The sequence below is a fragment of the Vombatus ursinus genome, unplaced genomic scaffold (genome assembly GCF_900497805.2).
Source record: "Vombatus ursinus unplaced genomic scaffold, bare-nosed wombat genome assembly UNPS02014798.1, whole genome shotgun sequence".
In the NCBI taxonomy this organism is placed as follows: Eukaryota; Metazoa; Chordata; class Mammalia; order Diprotodontia; family Vombatidae; genus Vombatus; species Vombatus ursinus.
The window spans coordinates 745,603-766,446 of NW_020954576.1; the positions used below are offsets into that span (position 1 = coordinate 745,603).

At 40.6% G+C, this 20,844-nt stretch overlaps 1 protein-coding gene across 1 annotated transcript in view; it reads left to right on the forward strand.

The window, feature by feature from the left end:
* LOC114049564 (double-stranded RNA-specific adenosine deaminase-like) overlaps positions 1–20,844 on the forward strand; it is a 31,268-nt gene that overhangs the window by 2,614 nt on the left and 7,810 nt on the right. Inside the window, 8 exon segments of the mRNA XM_027870808.1 lie at positions 7,200–8,578; positions 11,141–11,438; positions 11,651–11,805; positions 12,336–12,477; positions 12,579–12,778; positions 15,109–15,265; positions 15,756–15,927; positions 19,570–19,663. Coding sequence (XP_027726609.1) covers positions 7,200–8,578; positions 11,141–11,438; positions 11,651–11,805; positions 12,336–12,477; positions 12,579–12,778; positions 15,109–15,265; positions 15,756–15,927; positions 19,570–19,663 — 2,597 coding nt within the window.

The following is a 20,844-nucleotide window of genomic DNA, read 5'->3' on the forward strand; positions in this document are numbered from 1 at the left end:
AATTTTTCCATGATTCTCAATGATCATGTATTTGGTATCACTAGGGTTCTGCAGTGGTCTTCAGAGATAGAGGGTGACTTAGTGTAGTATCTGTTAGATTTGGACTATGATGAATGAAACTGCTTGGATTAAGTTTTCTAGTCAACATATAATGATCATTTGGCATTAGATACAAATAGTTCTTAATCATTGAATTTATTTGAAAGTGTTTATAGCAAATATTTGTTATCTGGAATGACTCTCTTTGAGGGGTATAGGGAATAACTGATGATGTAAAAAACAAGACATCAATAAAAAAGTAGTTTTTTTAAAAAAAAGTGTATATAGTAGAAATAGTGCTGGGTTTAGATGATGGGAGATCTGAGTTCAAATCCACCCTCTGACACTTAATAACTGAGTGATCCTGGACAAGTCACTTAATCTTTGTGTGCACCAGGCTAAATTCCCTAGTATTTATCTAAGTCCTAGACCAAGTTGTTAAAGGCAGTTTCCACACAACAGACTGGCTACATTTTGGGAGGGGCAGCCAATGGTTACATTAACTTGGGAAGAGCAAGGTGATTGTGCAGTGTTGATATTTATAGTTGGGGTTATTTTGGAGGGGAGGTGTCTCTTTAAGTCTTTTTATGATTCCATCTCTGATATGACTGAAGTAATCCAAGTAAAACATTAAGATCAGAGTGATAAATAGGAGGAGCCTGTTACTTATTCTTGGTTGATCTGAATGGTGTTTTTTCACTTGCTACCCTTTGGGAAAGGCAGAAACTTTATGCTAGATATAATTTTAGGAAGGTTGAGGTAAAATGCAGCTAAGATCATTGATCCTGATACCATTAGCTCTCCTTTTGGGGCATTCGTGTTTAGCAGAAGGCTCAGTATACTGTCTAGGTGGGCAAATTTCTTTTTGTGTATATATATAAAATAAAACTAGTTATTTTCTCAGTTGAATGGACTGATGATTGAAAAGGTTTGATTTCAATCTAACCATTTAAAAATTATACAGGTCAGAAAGGCTTGATTTAATATTATATGAAAAGTTCAGTCTGGGCCCCAACTGTCTTAAAATTGTATTAAGTAATTGGGATTCATAATAATGATACCGTAGCTTGTTTATCAGTTTATGGTTTGTAAAAGCATTTCAAAATCATCATCTCAATTAATCCTCACAACAACCCTGAAGGGTTTATGACACCCCCCCCTCACCTTTTCCAAAATGTTTTTCATAATAACATGTACTTATTTTAAAGCGGTAGGTGAATAAAGGGATCAGTTGTACCTCTCCAATTCTATACCTAGTGTCCATTGCTCTATTGTTCAGCCTTTCTTCTCTGTCTCCTGTTATTAATATTTGATTCTCTAAATTATCCTGCAAGTCTGTTGATACTGCTATAGAACTCTTCCTTAATTGCCTTGGCTTCTTCACCCCTGCTTACATCCCTTACTGCCTTTCCCATATGTAACACTGGGTAGCAGTAAGGTGGGAAAAATTTTTTAAAAGCCTTTGTGTTGTTTCCAAATAGTCTTCTCCCGCCCCTGGGTTTCAGGTATGCCCTTGAAGTCTAAGTATTTCTGAAACCACATCCTATTATCAGTAATATGCACTGTTTTAGCAGAGTTTTACCTTTTAGTAAAGGTAAGAGGTCAACTTCCTATAAACTCCATACAGTTTAAGTTTTCTGCCTATTGGACAGGCTGGAACTTCCATCCTCATCTAGAGGAGGATTTGATAAATCTAGAAAATGGTTGCCATGGTGTCTAGCATTTTTGGCACAGTCTTACCTGAAATCGAAATCATTTGTTTCATTATTCTTGTTCATGTGTGTTTTTGATTGCTCCTTTTCATGTGTTGTGTTAACATTTATATGGCATTTGAGGTTTGCACAATGCTTAGCACAGTCCCTGGTTCATAGTAGGCACTTGATAAATACTTATTAAAATTTAATTTTTAAAAATGCATCTCATTTGAGCTTCACAACAGCCCTGTGCTGTAGGTGCTATTATTATCCTTATTTTGCGGAAGAAGAAACTGAGTCTGAGAGATGTTATTTACATGTTACATGTTATTTAGAGTCACATAGCTAATAAGTATCTGAGGCAACATTTGAACTCAGGTCTTCCTGACTCCCAGCCCAGAACTCTATCCACTGTGCCACCTAGCTACTTGATAGCAGATGTAAAATAAAGTCATCACTTCTGCTCAACTTCTTATAGGCATAAGGAGAGGAGTCCTGACCACCCAGGCTTTTGCTTACTTTGTATTTGTACCAAGAAATCCCTTAGCCAGATGCACTTAGCTCTGTATCTTTTTGAGCCTTTTCCGAATATCTATGAAGACCCTTATAAAGCCCCTTTAATAAATTTGAGAGCTTGAAAACTGGTGCAGTGCATTATGTCAGTCTTTTTCTCTAAATGTATGTTGATTAGTTGAAAGCTGACAGAGTTTTCTTGACTTTTGGAGCCAAAATTTGTGGACCCTTGCATAGGCAAAGAAGTAGGCACAGGCCAAAAATCCATTAGTAGGGGCGCAAATTAAAAGAGCAAGGGAGTATGTGAAGCTGTCACATTGAAAGTATGAGGCCATATTGAATGAACCTACTCTTGGATCCAGTGGAAGGGAATGAGCAGGAACAGCATGTTGAGTTTTTAGCCATCTTCTTAATGTCTGCATCCAGGCACAGACACAGAGCAAAGATCCACAGTGTATAGTCTCCTTTTGTCCCCCATACACTTCATTCTTTTCACCTAAAAAGCCTGTGCCTTTTTCCATGATGTGACAAGCCCATGTCACAGGTGCGGAGGCCTGCCAGGATGAGACAACAGTTCAGTCAGCAGACCATTTATTAAGAAGCCACTGTGTGCAGAGCACTGTGCTGAGTGCTAGGGGAATCAGAACATTTGGATAAGAATAGGCCCTTGCCCTCCCAGAACCTATAGTGTGAAGGTGGAGAGGAGGGATGGGACCAAACTTAGATAAATGGAAAACACAGTATTACATTAAAAAGGTATAGAACAGTGTGCTATGTGAGATCTGAGCTTCTGGCAAAGGATCAGGAAAAACTTGGAGGGGGAGGTGATATTTGAATTGAGCTTTAAAGGATGAGTTTAAAAGGATTTTAGCAAGGGAAAAAGAGGAAGAAAGATATTCCAGGCATAAAGCAAAGACAAGAGGAAAACATAGGGCTAATAGGGAGCAGGAGGAAGATGTCAGGACTGAGAATACTTCATTTTGAACTGGAGCCTAGAATGTGGGTAGGCAGGAAGTAACAAGAGTTTTCTATCACCACCTTGAACCTGAGAAGGTAAAATGATTAGAAATGGGCAGGGAGATGTAACGTTTATGAATAAGACAGACAGCAGTTACTTGAGCTGCTAAGATTAAATAACAGGAGCTGTTCATCTTCCTGTTTCAGTGCTGGCACAAACTGATCTTCTGGTTAGGGAAGAAACTTCACTGAATGGTTTATTATAGTATACTATGTTGGATCAAAGGGTAACAGCTGGATAGACCTACTGCATTGGGATCTTTTGTAGGCTTGTACCTAAAGAAAGTTTAAAGAAGCTGAGGTTATTTAACCTGAAGAGCAGGAGTCTGAGGTAGGATCTAACTGGTTTTACGGAGATGGAGGGAGGTATCTATTGCAACTGGGAGAATTTAAATTCAACTTGAAAGAGAAATATCTGACAAGAAGGGGTATGGAAAACTGGAGCAAGTACGTAGAACCTCTTTGTGCAGTGCAGGCCTTGGAGAGAAAAGTGGAAAAGAGGGTAAGATGTGGAGTGAGTGGGGGTGTAATCCTGACACTGCCATTTCCTATCTTTTTGACCTTGGAGAAGTCTCTTAGCCTCTCTGAGACTCAGTTTTCTTATCTATAAAATGAGGACATTGTACCCAGTGTCCCTCAAGTGCTCATGAAGCTCTAAGTCTCCAGACCTGTCTTTAAAACAGTTTACATTTGCACTTCTCTGCAACAGTTGTGTGGTCTGTGAGCTCCAGATTGAAGCTTCTTCTGGGCCTTGTCCTTCCTTTGTGACTTGCCCATGGCCTCCCCTAAGGTCAGCACAGGAAATCCATCCAGCATGTGCAGGGGGACTTCCTCTATTTTCTTTTCATTTGACACTACCAACAGAGCAACTATGCTGTCATTAGATGAACCAATCTCACTAGAGCAAAAACGTATTAGGTTGGACCCCATTAATTTGATATTTAAGAGCATTCAAGGTTCATGATTCTTGGGATGGGACTAGACCTATGATTTTATTGATATAGGGAACTCCCAATGAGATAACTCCTCCTTCCAATGCAGTTGGCACCTTCTCTGCAATTTGTATTCTTAGAAGTTGCTTGGAGAATGAAAGATTAAGTGACTTACCCAGAGTTATACAGTTAATATATGTCAGAAGTAGGACTTGACCTCAGGTTTTCCTGACTCCAAGGTCAGCTCTGTCCACTCTGCCATGATGCCTCTCATATGATTCTTACTGAATAAAAAGTTCAAAATCAGGGCAGCTATGTGGCGCAGTAGATAGAGCATCCTCCCTAAAATCTGGAGGACCTGAGTTCAAATCTGCTCTCAGACCAAACACTTGACACTTACTAGCTGTGTGACCCTGGGCAAGTCACTTAACCCCAATTGCCTAAAAAAAGAAAAAAAAAGTTCACAATCAATGATAAAACATGAGATCTTTATAAAATGTGAACCTATTTTGAATAGTTATTTTCAATGCTTTATTTGCCAATACCCACTATTTTGTTTATAATATATAATGTCTTAAAGGTAATAAAACTGTTTTTGGGTAACTTTCAACTAATTTTAGAGAGACTCTTTTCCTTACCCTTCTAGCCCCCTCTGAACTTTCCCCAGACCTCCCAGGCTAAATTATTGAGATTTGTTTGTGTTTTAGTAGTTCTACAGGGTTTACAAATCCTAGGAGACTCTCAGTTTTAGATGTGGTTCACATATCTCTTCGTTTTTGTCTTTTATTTTTATCGAATGTAATCCTGTAACTTTTATGTGAAGAAAATCCTGAGTGCTATGGAGTTGTTTTTTTTTGTAGTGAGTTTCCCAGGGGAAAAAAAATGCCATCTTTGATAGCATTCATTTATGCATTCTTTGAAAGCATTGGAGATTTTTTTTTTTTTTTTTTTTTTCAGTGAAACCGGATACCTCTGGCCTGGTTTTGCTTTAACTCCACCTCTAGGTGGATCTGAGCTTTTCTATGGGGGAAGTGCTTCTGAGTAAATGAAAGTAAAACTTAGCTGCAGCCATTTTAAGTCTGCAAGCCGTGTTGTCTCCATAGGACCAAGGGAAGATGTTTTATTTTCATGCTATCAAAGTTATTCCTCTTTACTTTTAAACAGGGATGTTAGACTGCAAGAGCTAGCCTTTGGAGGCTCCCTTTCTCCTTCTCTAGAGGGAAGTTTTCCTGTAGTTAATGGATTAGTTTATACCACAGGAGTTTCTTTTCTTGTGCTCAGATAAGTGAGATGAATTATGCTCATCGGTATGGACGAACTTCAGGTAAGGGCAGCTTCTGATTATTAACTAACTTCTGCAGGAGTCCTGTGGCTGTCTTGGACCTAATGTGAGGCTCGAATATTGAGGATTTAGGAATATGGCATCTCCAGCCAATACATTGGGATCTGCTGGAAGGATCCCTATGGTGGTGGTGTTACTGCCACCACCATGTTCGTACCCCTTCCACTTCCAGAAGCCAAGGGAGTCATACTGGTAATTATGCCCCCCTCACCATTTGAGGATCAGTCTTAACTGTCTGGACCCCACCCCCATACCATAGAAAGGTTTCTTTACAGAAAGGTTGGAGATTAAGAGGAAGAATTGATTCTCTTTTGCACCAATGAGTCCTAGCTCTGTTGGAACAGCTTCGCAACAAGCAATTTTAGGCTCATAGAATTTTAGAATCAGAACTTTAGAGCTATAATGTACCTCTCCCACATTTTACAATTGAAACTGAGACCCAGAGTGAAATTTAGAATTTAGGATATTTTTTTAAAAATTGGATGAGGTTTTTTGGTTTGTTTGTTTTGGTTTGGGTTTTTGATTTTTTTTTTTTTTAAGAGATCTTTTAACAAGTTCTTTTTGGTCCTTTTAAAATGACTGATGCATCATTTTACAGCTGAAGAAAGTGAGGCCTTGAGATGATGTAAAGTGATTTGCCCAAGGTCACACAGACACATTACATGATTTCTAAACATTTTTTAAAAATACAGTTTTTAACAAACTAGGATTTAAAGTAAATTCTTAACAAAGCCCCACATAAGATGGGCAATATGAATATGAAGATGTTGAGGGGTTCAGGAATAAGTATTACTGATTTCCATCTTTCCTGCCTCCACCCCCATCCGCAGTCTATACAGGCAGTTTTTCTCCTTTGAAAATAGCAATTTCAGTTTTTAGGGTTTTTTGCAAACTGAAAAGTGCTTAATTAAAGAACTGAACTTTTCCATCTTGAAATATGTCTCACTTCCAAAATTCACCAAGGTATGGTAAACAGCTTACATCTGGAGAACTGTTATTCTCTGGAAATTTAAAGTGAGGCAGAGAGCTCTCTGATTTGATATAAATGTCTGTTTTCTAACCAGAGAGACCTATATTCAGACCACTATTCCCGGTAGTAATACGTGCTACCAAAACAGCAAGAAATTATGTGACTGCTTCAATAATAGAGTATAATGGGTGTGGAAAGAAGGACAAATTTCCTATTGGCACCTGAGGCTGATGATTACCTTTCATTTATAGTTTTGGAATGCAGTCCTCACCAGTCCATGAGGAATTTTGGTGGTTTTGGTGAAATTGATGTGTCATGGCTTATCTAACAGAAAGAAGCTTATGACAGTGAGGCCTAAGTCTTTTGTATAAGGCCTTCATTTTCATTCCAGAAATTCGTTGTTTAGGGGTGGGATTCATATCTGAACTCCCATTTTTACATTCTTCTCTACCTCTCTCTTCCCCTCCCTCTCTATTTTCCCTTTGGCAGGCCTCTGTAGCAACTGTGAGGTGGGCAAATTGATCCCAGCTGTCTATCTCCTGGGACATAAAAGCCCAGAGTCTTACTTGCATTCTGGCAGCACACTATGAACAGGGGTACTGCTTCAGGCAGAGGCTGGTGTCAGGCACACACACAATCTCACTGCTGCCATCCTAATCTGCCTTTTTTCCTGCCATCTTCTTGTCCTGCAGGGGTGTTCCCTCGACAGACACCGTAACCAGCAGATACAAGACTATGATCGCTGCAAACCCAGACAACAGCTGGGGCAGGGGTTCTTTCCCGATAGATTCCGAAATCAGCAGATAGAATTCCTGAGGGGACAACTCCTAGAAGTGCCCCTGATCAGAGAACAGACATCAACATCTTTCCTGACCAGGGAGAGGCCAAGTTTTACAGGACTACCTGGTGGCGTGAGGCAGCCTGGGAACTGGAATATTGTAAGGCCACCTCTTAGCAATCCCTCCCCCTGGAAAGGCTCACCTTCCCCAAGAGGCCGAGCCACATCAAGGCAAGGTGTGACTCAGCTTGCCTTTAATTTCCAACGGCTGTCTATCAGTCAAGATCAGGAGCAAAGGATTCTGAAACTTTTAGGGGAACTTGGGGAAGGGCAGTCTGCTACAGTATATGATCTTGTCAAGAAACTTGGGGTCCAAAAGAAGGAAGTAAATCGAGTTTTGTACCATCTACTGAAGCAAGGGAAGTTGCACAAGGAAGAAGGCACACCCCCTAACTGGAGTATCCCAACCCCATCCCATGCTTGGAAACAAGCTAACCAGGTTGTGAGACAAGCTGTCCGAAAAGGTCCAAACAAAAGCCTCAATTCAGACTTGAAAGACAAAAGTTTCATCCCTGAATCCGATCCACTTAGTTTTGTCAACATGGCTGATATCAAGGAGAAAATCTGTGCCTACTTATTTGATGCTCCAGATTCCTCCGCCCTGAACTTAGCCAAAAACATTGGCCTTACTAAGGCCCGAGATGTAAATACCTTACTCTTTGACTTGGAAAGGCAGGGAGATGTTCGAAGAGAAGGATTCACTCTTCCCAAGTGGTCACTGACAGACAAAAAGCGAGAGAGGATGCAACTTAAAAAAAATGAAAATATCCCAGTAGACATCCCTATATCCCAGACAGATATTGAGGTTGACCCAGGTAACTCAGATGTCACCAACACACACACTACTAGGAAAGAAGAGGAGAGTGTTGAGAATGGACATCAGCCACCATCAGGGCCAACAGAGGATGGCAATGTGGCCGTCCCAGGATTGCTTGAGGAACCCCCAGTTCAAGACAATGACCCCTCAGACATGAAGGTTGAAAATGGTCAGTGGGCCACAGATGACATCCCAGATGATTTAAATAGCATTAAGCAGGAAGATGACCACACCATAATGGATTTACCCAACTACATGGCCCGTGTTGGTGCCTCCTCACAGTTCACAGCTATCAAGAAACTAACAGCTTGCCGACAGAAGAATCCAATCAGTGGACTGTTAGAATATGCTCAGTTCACCTGCCAGACCTGTGAGTTCACGCTCTTGGAGCAGAGTGGCCCATCGCATGAACCCAGGTAAGAGACAATACAGGAAAAAATAATGAATAATATTTATATAGCATTCTAAAGTTTTCAAAGCACTTTACCAGTATTTCATTTTATCTTTACAACAACTCTAGAAGATAGATGCTATTATTATTATTCCCATTTAACCAGGACAAAACTGAAGCAGACAGAGGTTGAGTAATGTGCTCATGGTCACACAGGTGGTAATTGCCTGGTAGATTTGAACTTGGGTCCTCCTGACTCTAGGTCCAGTGCTTGATCCACTGGGCCACTTAGTTGCATAACCTCAGTAGAAAGTTGGACTCATATTCAACCCGTGATTTACGGTTCAGATGAACCAGATTCTGGTTCAGATATTTTGGGCTTTTAATTTTTCATACCTTTTCCTACTCTCTTTTTGCTATTTCATTGTCAATTATCCCATTATGCTAGAGATTGAGGAGAAATAAATCTCAAATCAGATCCTCTGATTGAAAAAGAAGTTGAATTTATTGGCTAAAATAAAGCTTGTTTGGAAGTTATTAGGTTTCATTTATTTACCTGGCTCCTAAGTCCACACGTGATGGCAAGCTGACTGTATTTATTTATTCCCCAAACCAAACTTGTGTGTATGTGCTTTGTTTTAATAAAAACTATTATCATTTAAGGGATGAGAGGGGCTACGGACAGAATTAAAATGAATTGGCTGTTAAATGTCAGCAAGTCCAAAATCCACCCCACTTTTAGGTCCATGTCCAGAAAAGTCAAGTGTCCATGTTAAGAAGAGTGTGCCCCAGTTGTCCCTTTGTCAGAAGTGGGCACTTCTGTTTATACCGACCTCCTTTACACAAATGAGTGGCTTAGTCCTTCCTGCTACATTTAATCTACTGAAAACAGATTTGCCCCTTACATGTAAAACTGAAAAAAAGGTCTCAGAGGCCAAACTGTGGCAGAATCTTTGGGATAGTTCCTACCCTGAAAAGATTCTTAAGGTAGATGAATCAAATGGGGAAAAGACAAAAACAAAAAACGCGTGAACCTAGAGAAGAATGGGAGGGGTTGTGGCAGAGGGAGACTGGGAAGCTGCTGAGAATCAGCAGAGCAGAGCCACATTAAGGAGTTGACCCTTTTTTGATTCCCCAAAGCTGCTCTCCAGACCCTAATGTTCTCAGACAGAGTTTTGTTTTGTTTTTTATCCCTGTATTGGTTATTTCAGTGAAGCTAAAGGTTGACAGGAGTGCTGTTTGTCCTCAAGAGAAATTTTCTCATTCTAGTTAGTGTAAGAGGTGTCTAGCCAAAATACCAAAGAGGCAGGGGAAGTATCCCGTCTCCCCTCCCTCTTTTAGGGGAAAGTCTGTTTCTCTTGGTGTAAGGAAAAAGAGGTATTCCTTCCTCCCTCTCCTCACTACCTCATCCCTAAAGCCACCTATAATTAAGGTAGATCTAGGGTATACAATTTACCTCTCCTTGGGTTCCATTTATAAGCCACATTAATGCTATGTTCACATATGTCAGGAAACACTGGAGACTGGAAAATTAACCTTTTTTAAATAAATTCTCCATTTGAGCAGAAAGTTGGAACAGATATTCTCTACCGCCCAAGTCAGTTGGGGCCCTCTGCAGGCTGATTGTGTCCCCTTGGAAAGACAGGCAATCTAAATGCATTGAACATGTGCTTTAATGATCTCATGGGGGGACCCAGGGGAAGCCACCATTGATTTCAAGCTTAATACTGAGACAGGTGGAACCTTATAATGCCTCAAAGACCGAAAAAAGATCATTCAGACCTCCAAATCCTGTGGCAGTTGTGTGTTTAGGACCGAGCTGGTGTGTAGGGATCATGGTCTTGGGCTACAGAAGATATTCACTTCACTTTGGGGACTGAAAAGGACCATGGGAAATGTGGAGAGACAGGAGTAGTGTTGTAGCACGGTGGAAAAAGCTCTCGAGTGGAGGACTTGGGTTCAAATCCTATCTGTGTTACTATCCATGTGACCTTGTAACTTACCTGGGCCTTAACCTGTAAAAAGAAGGAGTTGGAATAGCTAGCCTTCCAGCCCTCGAGCTAGGAGCCTGTGACGATAGATAGATGCCCCAGCCCTTTTTTATAGTGGTAGTTATCTGACTTAGCCATCTGCTCTGTATACCCATCAAGCCTGTCTTCAGTCTTTGCGGAGATGTGGGGTTGTCTGCAGTGTAGTCGAGACTTTTTAGAGATCTCTCTAGACCCCTAGAACTCCCTAGAGAGATTAACTGACTTGTCCAAGGGGTCACAGATAACTAGGGGCAGTTAAGGAATTCAAACCCAGGTTGTTCTATATCACGTCCAGTGTTTGTTCCAGTTGCTGTGCTTAGCTGCTGAAAGAATACCAGTTTCCTGACATCTAGCTCAAGAGACAGCAATCAAAGGATTCCCATGACCCCTTCTCCATCTTCACCCATAAATCCAGAAGTCCCATTTGCTTAGAAAATCCCCAGGTGATGAACTCTGTGTAGAGGAATGGCCCCAGAAATACTCCTGAGACAGGGATGGAAGAAGGGAGGAGAGTCGACTCAGGTGAGCATTCATATATTTAATTACTTTCCACAAAGATTTAAATACCAGGCTGTGATCAGTGGCCGACGGTTCCCTCCAGCAGAAGCTGGCAGCAAGAAGCTGGCCAGGCAAGATGCTGCTGCAAAAGCCATGACAGTCCTATTTGAAGAGTCTGGAGCCCAGGAAGACGTAACCTCTTCAGCGCCACCGTCACCGCCTCAGCCTCAACCTCAGCCTCAAACTCAAACTCAGCCTCAGCCTCAGCCTCAACCTCAGCCTCAGCCTCAGCCTCAGCCTCAGCCTCAGCCTCAGCCTCAGCCTCAGCCTCAACCCATGGAAGAAGAACCAGAGAAGGTAAGGGCTGTGCCTTCATGGGAGGTTTATTTTTGTCCTTATCCAGGACAGATACTTTGCATTGTCCTTTTTAGGCAATACTTCCTAATCTTCCATTTTTTTTAACTGTAGTTGAAGCATCCTAACATTCTACCATGGTCTTTCTCATCTGGCTGTCTTGTATTGGTTGCTATGGTCATGAAGTTCTTGTTCCTTTTTCTTATTTTGTGTAGCCTTCAGCTCCAGAGCCTGATCTCAGTTCCATCAGCCCCTCGAGTATTCTTTTTGGGAAGAACCCCATTAGTGTATTGATGGAACACGTGCAAAAATCCGGGAGCAGCTGTGAATTCCTTCTCATATCCCAGGAAGGCCCAGCTCATGACCCCAAGTATGTCACATTGTTCTTGGAGATTGTGGTTGGGGCTTCCAGCATGCATTTCCCTAGCTCCGTGCAGAGAACAGCCACATTCTTTCCTAGGTTTCCTACAGTGATAACAGAGCTTTCCTTGGGTCTTTCCAATGAAGAATTGCTTCATTCATTAAGGTGGTCTTTTTCAGAATGGAGCAAAATGAGGGGTCTCAGTGACAAGGTCGCTGCCAGAGAGGGAGAAAATAAGAGGTTGAGGAACTTGGTGATAAAGACAAGGCTTAAGGACTAGAGCAGTACAGGACATAGAAGTCATTGGTGCTAGAGAAAGAGGAAGCAAAATGAACCCCTGCCTACTAGGAAGAAATGCTTACCTCTAGGGCCAGGATAAAACTTAGACCTGCAAATGGAAAAGGATAGTTCTTGAAACTTAGATGGCATTTAAGTTAAGGAAGTAGTTGTCCAAAGGCTGACAGACTCAAGAGATCTAAGCTTTATTTCTTCCCTCAAAAAAAGTTTTGATCCCTCTACTAAACTACATCCCATGCCAGGTTTAAATACTGCGTAAGGATGGGGAGTCAGACGTTTCCAACCATGATGGCCAATAGCAAGAAGGCAGCAAAGCAGATGGCAGCTGAGGTGGCTGTGAAGGCTCTCTGTGGAAATCCTACCCTGAACCCTTGGACCAGGCAGGTATATACTTAAAACTGTTCGGTCCCTCAGAGGGCTCCTATTTCTCTGCTAAGACGTGCCAGCAATGATGAGTCTCCTTTGTTTGGTTAATTTTCTTTCAGTCAAACATGGAATACTTTAGTGATCCTACATCCTTTGGTGGCCTAGGAGAGCCAGTACCCGGCAGGGCAAAGAAGATTGGGGATCTTATCAAATACCTGAATGCCAACCCTATCAGTGGCTTGTTTGAATATGCCCGGTCCAATGGCTTTGCTGCAGAATTCAAGTTGGTAGACCAGTCTGGACCTCCCCATGAGCCCAAGTGAGTACTCTGGGGTTTTAGCCATGGTCCTCACCTCACTCCACCTAGGAGTGTCCGCAGTATCTAGAAAAGAAATGCTTTCTTTGAGAAGAAAAGAACGTCAACTTCCTGGGAGAGAAGGAGCACTTTCCTCCAATGGATCTTAGACTTGGCATTGCAGCCTCTGAGGAATTGTTTGAACAGCCTTGAAAATAGCCACATGCTGGGTGATTGCCACCTTTCAGATTAGCTTTCAGACTGAAAGAGCCTTAAGAGATCACCCCTTAAGGCAGGGACACATTTTAACATTTCTAAAATAGTGAGAATTTGTCCATTCCCATTGCACTGCCACAGAAAATAACTACTGTACGGCCAATTTCTCAGCAGAAGTGTTGTGAAACTCAAAGAAATGATGTATGTAAAGCCAGTCACTGTTATTACTAATCCAATTTAACCCCTGTTGCTTAACTTCAATTCCTCATGCAAAACATTTATCCCATTTCTTTTGGTATTTAGTAGAATTGAAGAACAGTTCCAGGTAGCATCTGATACTTAACAATCGGCCCTTCAGGCTTCATATCTGCAGTTGACATGCCAAATTTGCTCATTTTACAACTGGACTGTTAAAATTATGGTGCTATCAACTCTGTTTTGGTCTGTAGATTGTCAAGAGGAAGAATCTCTAATTAGATTAGGACCTACTGGTGAATTGCCAGGACTGTTGCTCCCGCTACCACCTAGCCCCACATCCATCTCAGTTATCTTCGGCAATTCTCAGCAGATAGTGACCCAGCTTTTTCACTATCAATGGCAATAACTTATTTCTGGGTGTGTGTGTGAGTGCAAACCCATTGATAGGCATGCCATAGCACATTTTATTTTCAAACTCTTATTAATCTTTCGTCTTTGTTGACATCTGGCCCTTTAAATCCAGACATTTAATTATACAGTTTCCTTGTCTCCTTGGGAAGGACAAATGAATGAATAGCACTAAATGCTTACTATGTGCCAAGCACTGTGCTGAGAATATAAATACAAAAGAAAATTTAGTCCCTTGTCCTTAGGGAGATTACATTCTAATAGGAGGAACCTCACAAATAGAGAGAAGGTGGCAAGGGAAGAGGCACTTTGATCCAAAAAGTTACAAAGATGGTGAATTGAGACCATTGGGGGTGGATTGATAACATCACATTCAGGAACAAGGATAGAATTGATTTGATTGTGGTTCCAGAGCAACGTATAATGAGGGGGGGAAAGGGTAAGGATAGCAAGACTATTGGTGAAGCTGTCCAGTAGATCACCAGAGAGTTGGGACTGAGATTAAACTTGGTTGGGATTATCTTGAAATAATAGGCCAAGTAAGGCTGACACTTATCCAGTCAGTAGGACCTCAGGGTTGAAGTTCCTCTGATGATGGAAGGATCATGGTCTTTACTACGGGTGACAAGACAAGGGAGTAAGGAGTGAAGTATGAACCAGTAACCTTGTAATAAGCATTTATAAAGGGCTTTACAAGTATCTCGTTTGACCTCACAATAACTCTGAGAGGTAGATGCTGTTGTTATTCCCATTTTACAGATGAAGAAACTGAGGCAGAGGTTAAATGACTTGCCCAGAATCACACTTCTAGTAAGTGTCTGAGGTCAGATTTGAACTCAGGTCTTCTGACTCCCAGTGTTCCATCCACTGAGCTACCTAGCTACCTTGTAAGAAGAAAGACCACGTCTGCCCTAAAAGAGCACTTTCTATCAGTCAAAAAGACAGTGTTTATCTTAGAGTGGGATGAAATTGTATAGTGACTTAGTAGACCCTTAACAAATATTTGTTCAGATGAATTTAAATGGGCGGCTTCTGGGTCAGACCTTCTCGGTATAGCTTCTTTATTTGATTTTAAGTATTAGGAATTTCTGGAATGTTAGGCGCATCTGTATTTCAATGTAAGAACTAAAATATAATCAAAAGCCAAATACAATTTCTGTAATTTCTGTGCTATTCCTTCTAATAGGGTGAAATACTTGAAAATTAACTTTTTATATATTTGCAAATAAGTTTGATAGGCACTCAGTCCCTCTAGTAGATCAAGTGTTGGACTCGAGTCAGGAAGACCTGGGTTCAGGACCTGTTTCTAACATGTACTTGTTTTGTGACCATGGGCAAATCCCTTTCTCTTTCTGTGTCTTAGGAAAATACCTAAGTCACCTATTTGCAACTGGAGGAAGAGAGTTTCCAATACTAATGAAATCCTAGGTCTGAATTTAAAAAGGTTGACCTAGAATCTTAAAAGCCAGTCTTGTAAGGGCTTTCTCTCCAGGTTTGATGATGCCTTTCAGCTTTTGTTTCTAATCCAACAGGTTCATTTACCAAGCAAAAGTTGGGGGTCGCTGGTTCCCCGCTGTCAGCGCACACAGCAAGAAGCAGGGCAAGCAGGAGGCAGCCGATGCAGCCCTGCGTGTCCTGATTGGGGAGACAGAGAGGGCAAGGCGCACAGGGGGCATGGGCATTTCAGAGGTAACCACAGTGACAGGACCTTTGTCATTTCCTGTGCTTGTTTGACCTTCATAGGGAACCTAACCTGCCCTGTAACATATTCCCTAGGACCATCCTAGTTGTAGTTTTTCTTGCTGCTTCTTCTCCTGGTCGCCTTTGAGGCCTTAGATCCCTGCCTAGAGGCATCACTTGGTGATCTGCAGACATATTGTACGCCTTCAAATTAAGCACAACACATTTTAAATGACGACCTATGGGATTTAAAGACTACCTTAAATGAAACAATTTAGAAGTTAAATATTTTGGGAGGAGGAGGGAGAAAGGAGAACAATATATCGTATAGGTATTCTTGGAACTTTTTTTTTTTAAATCATATGCTATAGTTAAGAGAATTAAAAATTTGTTTCCAAAGTATTACTCTTTTTTCTTGGTTTTAAGGTGGAAGCATTAGAATAGGGCAGAATCTCCCCAGTGGGGAGCTGTGGTCCTGACCCAGCCTCATGTCTTGCAGCTTCCTCTGACTGGTAGCACCCTCCATGATCAAGTGGCCATGCTGAGCCACCAGTGCTTCAGCTCCCTCACTGCACCCATCCAACATAGCCTGCTTGGCCGAAAAATCCTGGCTGCCATCATCATGAAGAAAGGCGATGACGACCTGGGCCTTGTGGTTAGCTTTGGGACAGGTATGCACAGCCCACCCCCACTCACCTACACACCCCCTTTCCACCTCTTCCCTAAGGATTGCCCTTTACCAGTGTCCTATCACCTGCCATCTTGGCCTTTCACATCTCATTCAGTTCAAGATTTCTTTCCTCTTCTTTGCTGTTGAATAGTCTTTCCTTTCAAGGAGAAAACCTATCTATGTGTAGTAGCATGAGTACTCCCAAGTTGGGGAGAAGAAATCTTGCTTTTTTTTTTCTACTTTAGGAATAATTTGTATCACACATAATAGGATTTAGAGCAGGGGTAGGGAACCTGTGGCCTTCTAGGTCCTTAGGTCCTTTTGACTGAGTCCAAGTTTTGTAGAACAAATCCTTTTTTTAAGGGGATTCAGTCAAAGAGCCACACTTGAGGCCACAGGTTCCCCACCCCTGATTTAGAGTTTTGGAAGGTTTCTTAGCAGTCCAGTCCATCCCTGACCTTTTACAGTTTTGGAAACTGAGACCCAGCTGTTAAGTAACTAGCCCACGGTTACATTTTTGGCAGAGTGGAGTTTTGACCCAGACTCTTAATACCAAATCCAGCATTATTTCCATCATAAATGCTTTCTTTCCTACACATCCAGGCTGGCTAAGTATTCTGTGGAGTCCAAAAACAGTAATTCCTGCCCCATTCCCCAAAATGTCATTTAAAAATTTTTACATTTGGATCGAAGCATACTATTTGCTATTTTTAAATTTTTGCTTCTATTTTGTTTTATTTCTTCTTTCTTGTAGTTCCTCCTGTTGGTTCTAATTCTTCCTTACAACATGACTAATGTGACAATATGTTTAATAGGAATGTGTATGTATAGCCTATATCAGATTGCTCACTGTCTTGGGGAGGGGGAGAAAAATTTTAAACTCAAAAGCTTATGGAAGTGATTTTTAATAAATCAACATAAATTAATAAAAACAAATTTCTTTTTACATTTGGAGACTTCTAAGAGCCAGGAAAGGGAGGGAAAAGTGAGAGGAAAAAACCCAAAGGGGAGCAACTGCTTGTGCCTTCTGGATTCCCCTGTATCAGATGGGTAAAGAAGTATATAAAGGGAATAGGAACCACAGCAGCTGAAAGATGTACTGCCTCAGGCCTGGGAGAAAGAGGGCCTGAAAAGAGACGGACACCTGTACTGGGACTGGCAGAAAGGGGCAGGATAAAGAGGGAGGAATGACTTGGGGAGATACCAAATGGGAAGAGGGTGAGGGCAGGCGTCAGAGGCCACTACCGCAATAGCCAGGCAGAGCCATGGGGAAAAAAAGACCTTCAACTTTGAGCAGCATCCACGAAGGTCCCCTTACTATCTGAGGGCATCTGCTTCTCAACATATAAATTACATGAAACCAAAAAATGGTCCCTGAAACAATTACTGGAGTAAAGTAGAAGTTAGAAAAACAATAACATACATATGAATGCCACTTATCAAAATCTGTAGAATTTAGCTGAAATAGTTCTTAGAGGTGAGTTTATAACACTGAATGTTTAATAAAAAGAAGAGACTAATTGAATTTCAGCTGTCCCTGAAGATTTTAGAAAAGGAAAAAAATAATAGTCCAAAGAAAAGTCGGTAAAGAACAATACTAAAAATCAGAGTAGAAGATGAAGAAAATATTTAGTTAATAGATTAAACCAAGAACTAGTTTCTCTAGAAGACCAATAAATTGACAAACCATTAGCAAACTGAATCAAGAAAAGGGAGAGAAGATATGTCACTGAAATTAGTAATGGAAAAAGTAATCACAAATGCAAAAAAATATAAAATATTGGTATATTGTAGCTATATATGCTAATTTGAGAATTTAAACTTACAAAATATCAGTAAACAAAATTAATACAATTTTAGGGGAGTAAATAAATCAAATAAGTAAACATTCTAATTATAATACTATCCTGGGCCCTTGATCCTGATGGGATCATCAGTTACTTTTCTAAGCTTTTAGAAACAAATAATTTTTATACTTATGTAGACTTAAAATATAGGAAAAAGGTAATATACAAATTCTTTTTATGAGGCAAATATAGATGGCCTTAATTATAAAAATCTGGTAAAGACAAGAGTTTTTTTAAAAAGATTTTTAGGATAGTCTTATTGATTAATTTAAATGTAAAAATAACATATAAAATATTAGCAGAATTTAGCACATTGAAAATCATTTATCATGACAGTGAATCTATTCTAGAGAAGATGGATGCCACAATATTGTGAGGAAAATAATATGAAACATTAGGGAGGAAAAACATGAAATCATATGATCATAGCGATAGATGCAGGAAAGGCCTCCAATAGATTTCAGTACCCATTCATAAATAAAAATATTAAAAAGAATAGTTATAGAGAAATTTTTATTCAACACAGTAAAATGCTAGCAGGCACAGTAAAACTAGAAACCTAAATTAGAGGGATTAACATAGGTAATTAAAATATCCATTTTTTTTGCAGATGGTACAAATTTTTACCTAGTCCATTGGTCTAAACACAATATTGAGACAAAGGGCTTCGTTAAAGTTGCAAGACACAAGAAATCCATAAAATTGACTTATATTCTTATGTGTTATCAATAAAAGACTACTAACAAAAGAAACCTCCACTTAAAACAATTTACCTAGACACATAAGACCTTTATAAAGGTCAAGATAAAATTTTGTTAGCCAGTAAAGGAAAATTAAATAATTGTAGGGAGTTCAGTATTCATAGATGGGTCATATCAACATGGAGAATACTGTCATTTTCACTAAATTAATTTACAGATGTAATGCTGTACTAAACAACACTGAACGCAATACTAAAGAGTTTCTTTATAGAATTGGATTAAATCTCAATAACATTTAGGTAGCAAGCAAACAAACAGGAATATTAGAAGTTGCTGTAGAGATGGGGAAATAGTGCTAAAGAAATTAAAAACTAGACTTTAAAATGTGTTATAAATCAGTATTCTTCAAAAACTAGAAAATTAGACCAATGGGATGAACCAGCCCAGAAATAGAATCAAATATACAGATATGTGTGATAAATTTAGAAAGAGTAAAAACTGGTAAAAAGGATTCATTACTTAATGTTTTAGAGGAATATGAGTAGCAATTTAGAACCTTGCCTCATTCCACATAAAATGCAGCCAGACCATAGACAAAAGTTGTTTTTGAAGACGCATATATGTGCCTAGGCAGACGTGACTTATAAGAAAATGGAATGATACGTAACTCAATTATGAAATGCAGGAAAATTATCTGCTAAATAGAAGAAATTGTAAGAGACAAGAGAGATACATTTATTTACATAAAAATGTTCTGTAAAGCAAAGATAGATTTGGGGAAAGATAGGCTATTATAGATGTTTTGCCCATTGAAATTCATTTTTCAGTTTCAGCATTATGAATGTATATTTAGTTGATTTTGTTCAAAGCTGGGGGGGGGGGGGGGCACAGCCAATTTGGCATTACAGAACCAGAGTTTGAATCCTGGCTCTGCAACCTTTACCGCCTGTGTGCCCTTGGACATGTTATCTGATTTCCTTGGGCCTCAGTTTCTTCATCTGTAGAGTTGAGGGATTGAACTAAGTAGTCTCTGATGTTTCCGTTATAAATCTCTGCTCCTTTGGATTTCACATCTGGGTTTTCCCCCAACCATAGGGAATCGCTGTGTAAAGGGAGAAGAGTTGAGTCTAAAGGGAGAGACAGTCAATGACTGCCATGCCGAAATCATCTCCCGGAGGGGTTTTATCAGGTGAGTGCTGCAGAGCTGAGATGCCCCACAAGCAGGTAGCCTTTGGCTGTTGTGAACTTCCTCCTGTGACCCAGACAGAGGGGAGTTGGTGAAAGGAAAAAGCACCAATCACTGGAGTGTCTTATCCATTTGATGTCAGTTCAGTACCCACTGTGTGCCAGGTACTGTGCAGATAAGACAGCCCAGGGGGACCTGTGGGCATGAGGCACTGTACTGACCACTCACTTGGTGATGTCTTGCTGAACTGCTTTTTTAAAAATTTCATTGGTATTCTTTGTTACAAGGAATGACACAGAAGGACAAGGAACAAGGTATAAAATGAATACCAGTAAATACCCATAAGTTTGTTGTTGTCTTTTTATTTTTATTTTTTATTTTTTTGGCTAGGCAGTAGGGTTAAGTGACTTGCCATGGGTCACATAGCTAGTAAGTGTTATGTGTCTGAGGCTGGATTTGAACTTGGGTCCTCCTGATTCCAGGGCCAGTGTGCTATCCACTGTGCCACCTAGCTGCCCCATGTTGTCGTTTTTTTAAAGTAGTACAACCTCTGCCCTTGCGTAGATTATGATCTAAAAGTGGGGATAGGGAAAAGAGGATGAAATACAACATATATACATCTGAAGCAAGGTAGAATGTGATGGTTCAAATGAGAGATCACTGAGCCCACTCCCTATTGCACCTTATCTCTGTTCCTCATCTCCTTTCAAGCCTGACAATGATGCTTTGAGCTTTTGGCTTCTTAAACTCTGTAGTTTGGCTGTAAGCTTCGTACTGTCTTGTGTAAGAGGCAGCTAAGTGACTCAGTAGATAGAGTGCTGGGCCTGGAGTCAGAAAGACCTGAGTTCAAATCCATTCTCAGACACTTATTAGCTGTATGACCCTGGGCAAGTCACTTAACCTCTGTTTGCCTTAATCCACTGGAGAAGGAAATGGCAGACCACCCCAGTATCTTTGCCAAGAAAACCCTATGGACAGTATTGGTGTGCTGCAGTGTCACAGAGAGTCAGACACCACTGAATGAGACTGACCAAAACCAAATAGTCTTGTGTAGTAGGTGAGTCCTCAGACTGCCACCCCATCTGTATGAATTGATCTTAAGGAATTCATCCCCTCTCTAGAAAGAATCGGTGCCCTACCCAATGAGCCGTGAAGAGCCCCCAAGCCGTGTTTCTAAGTGCTCT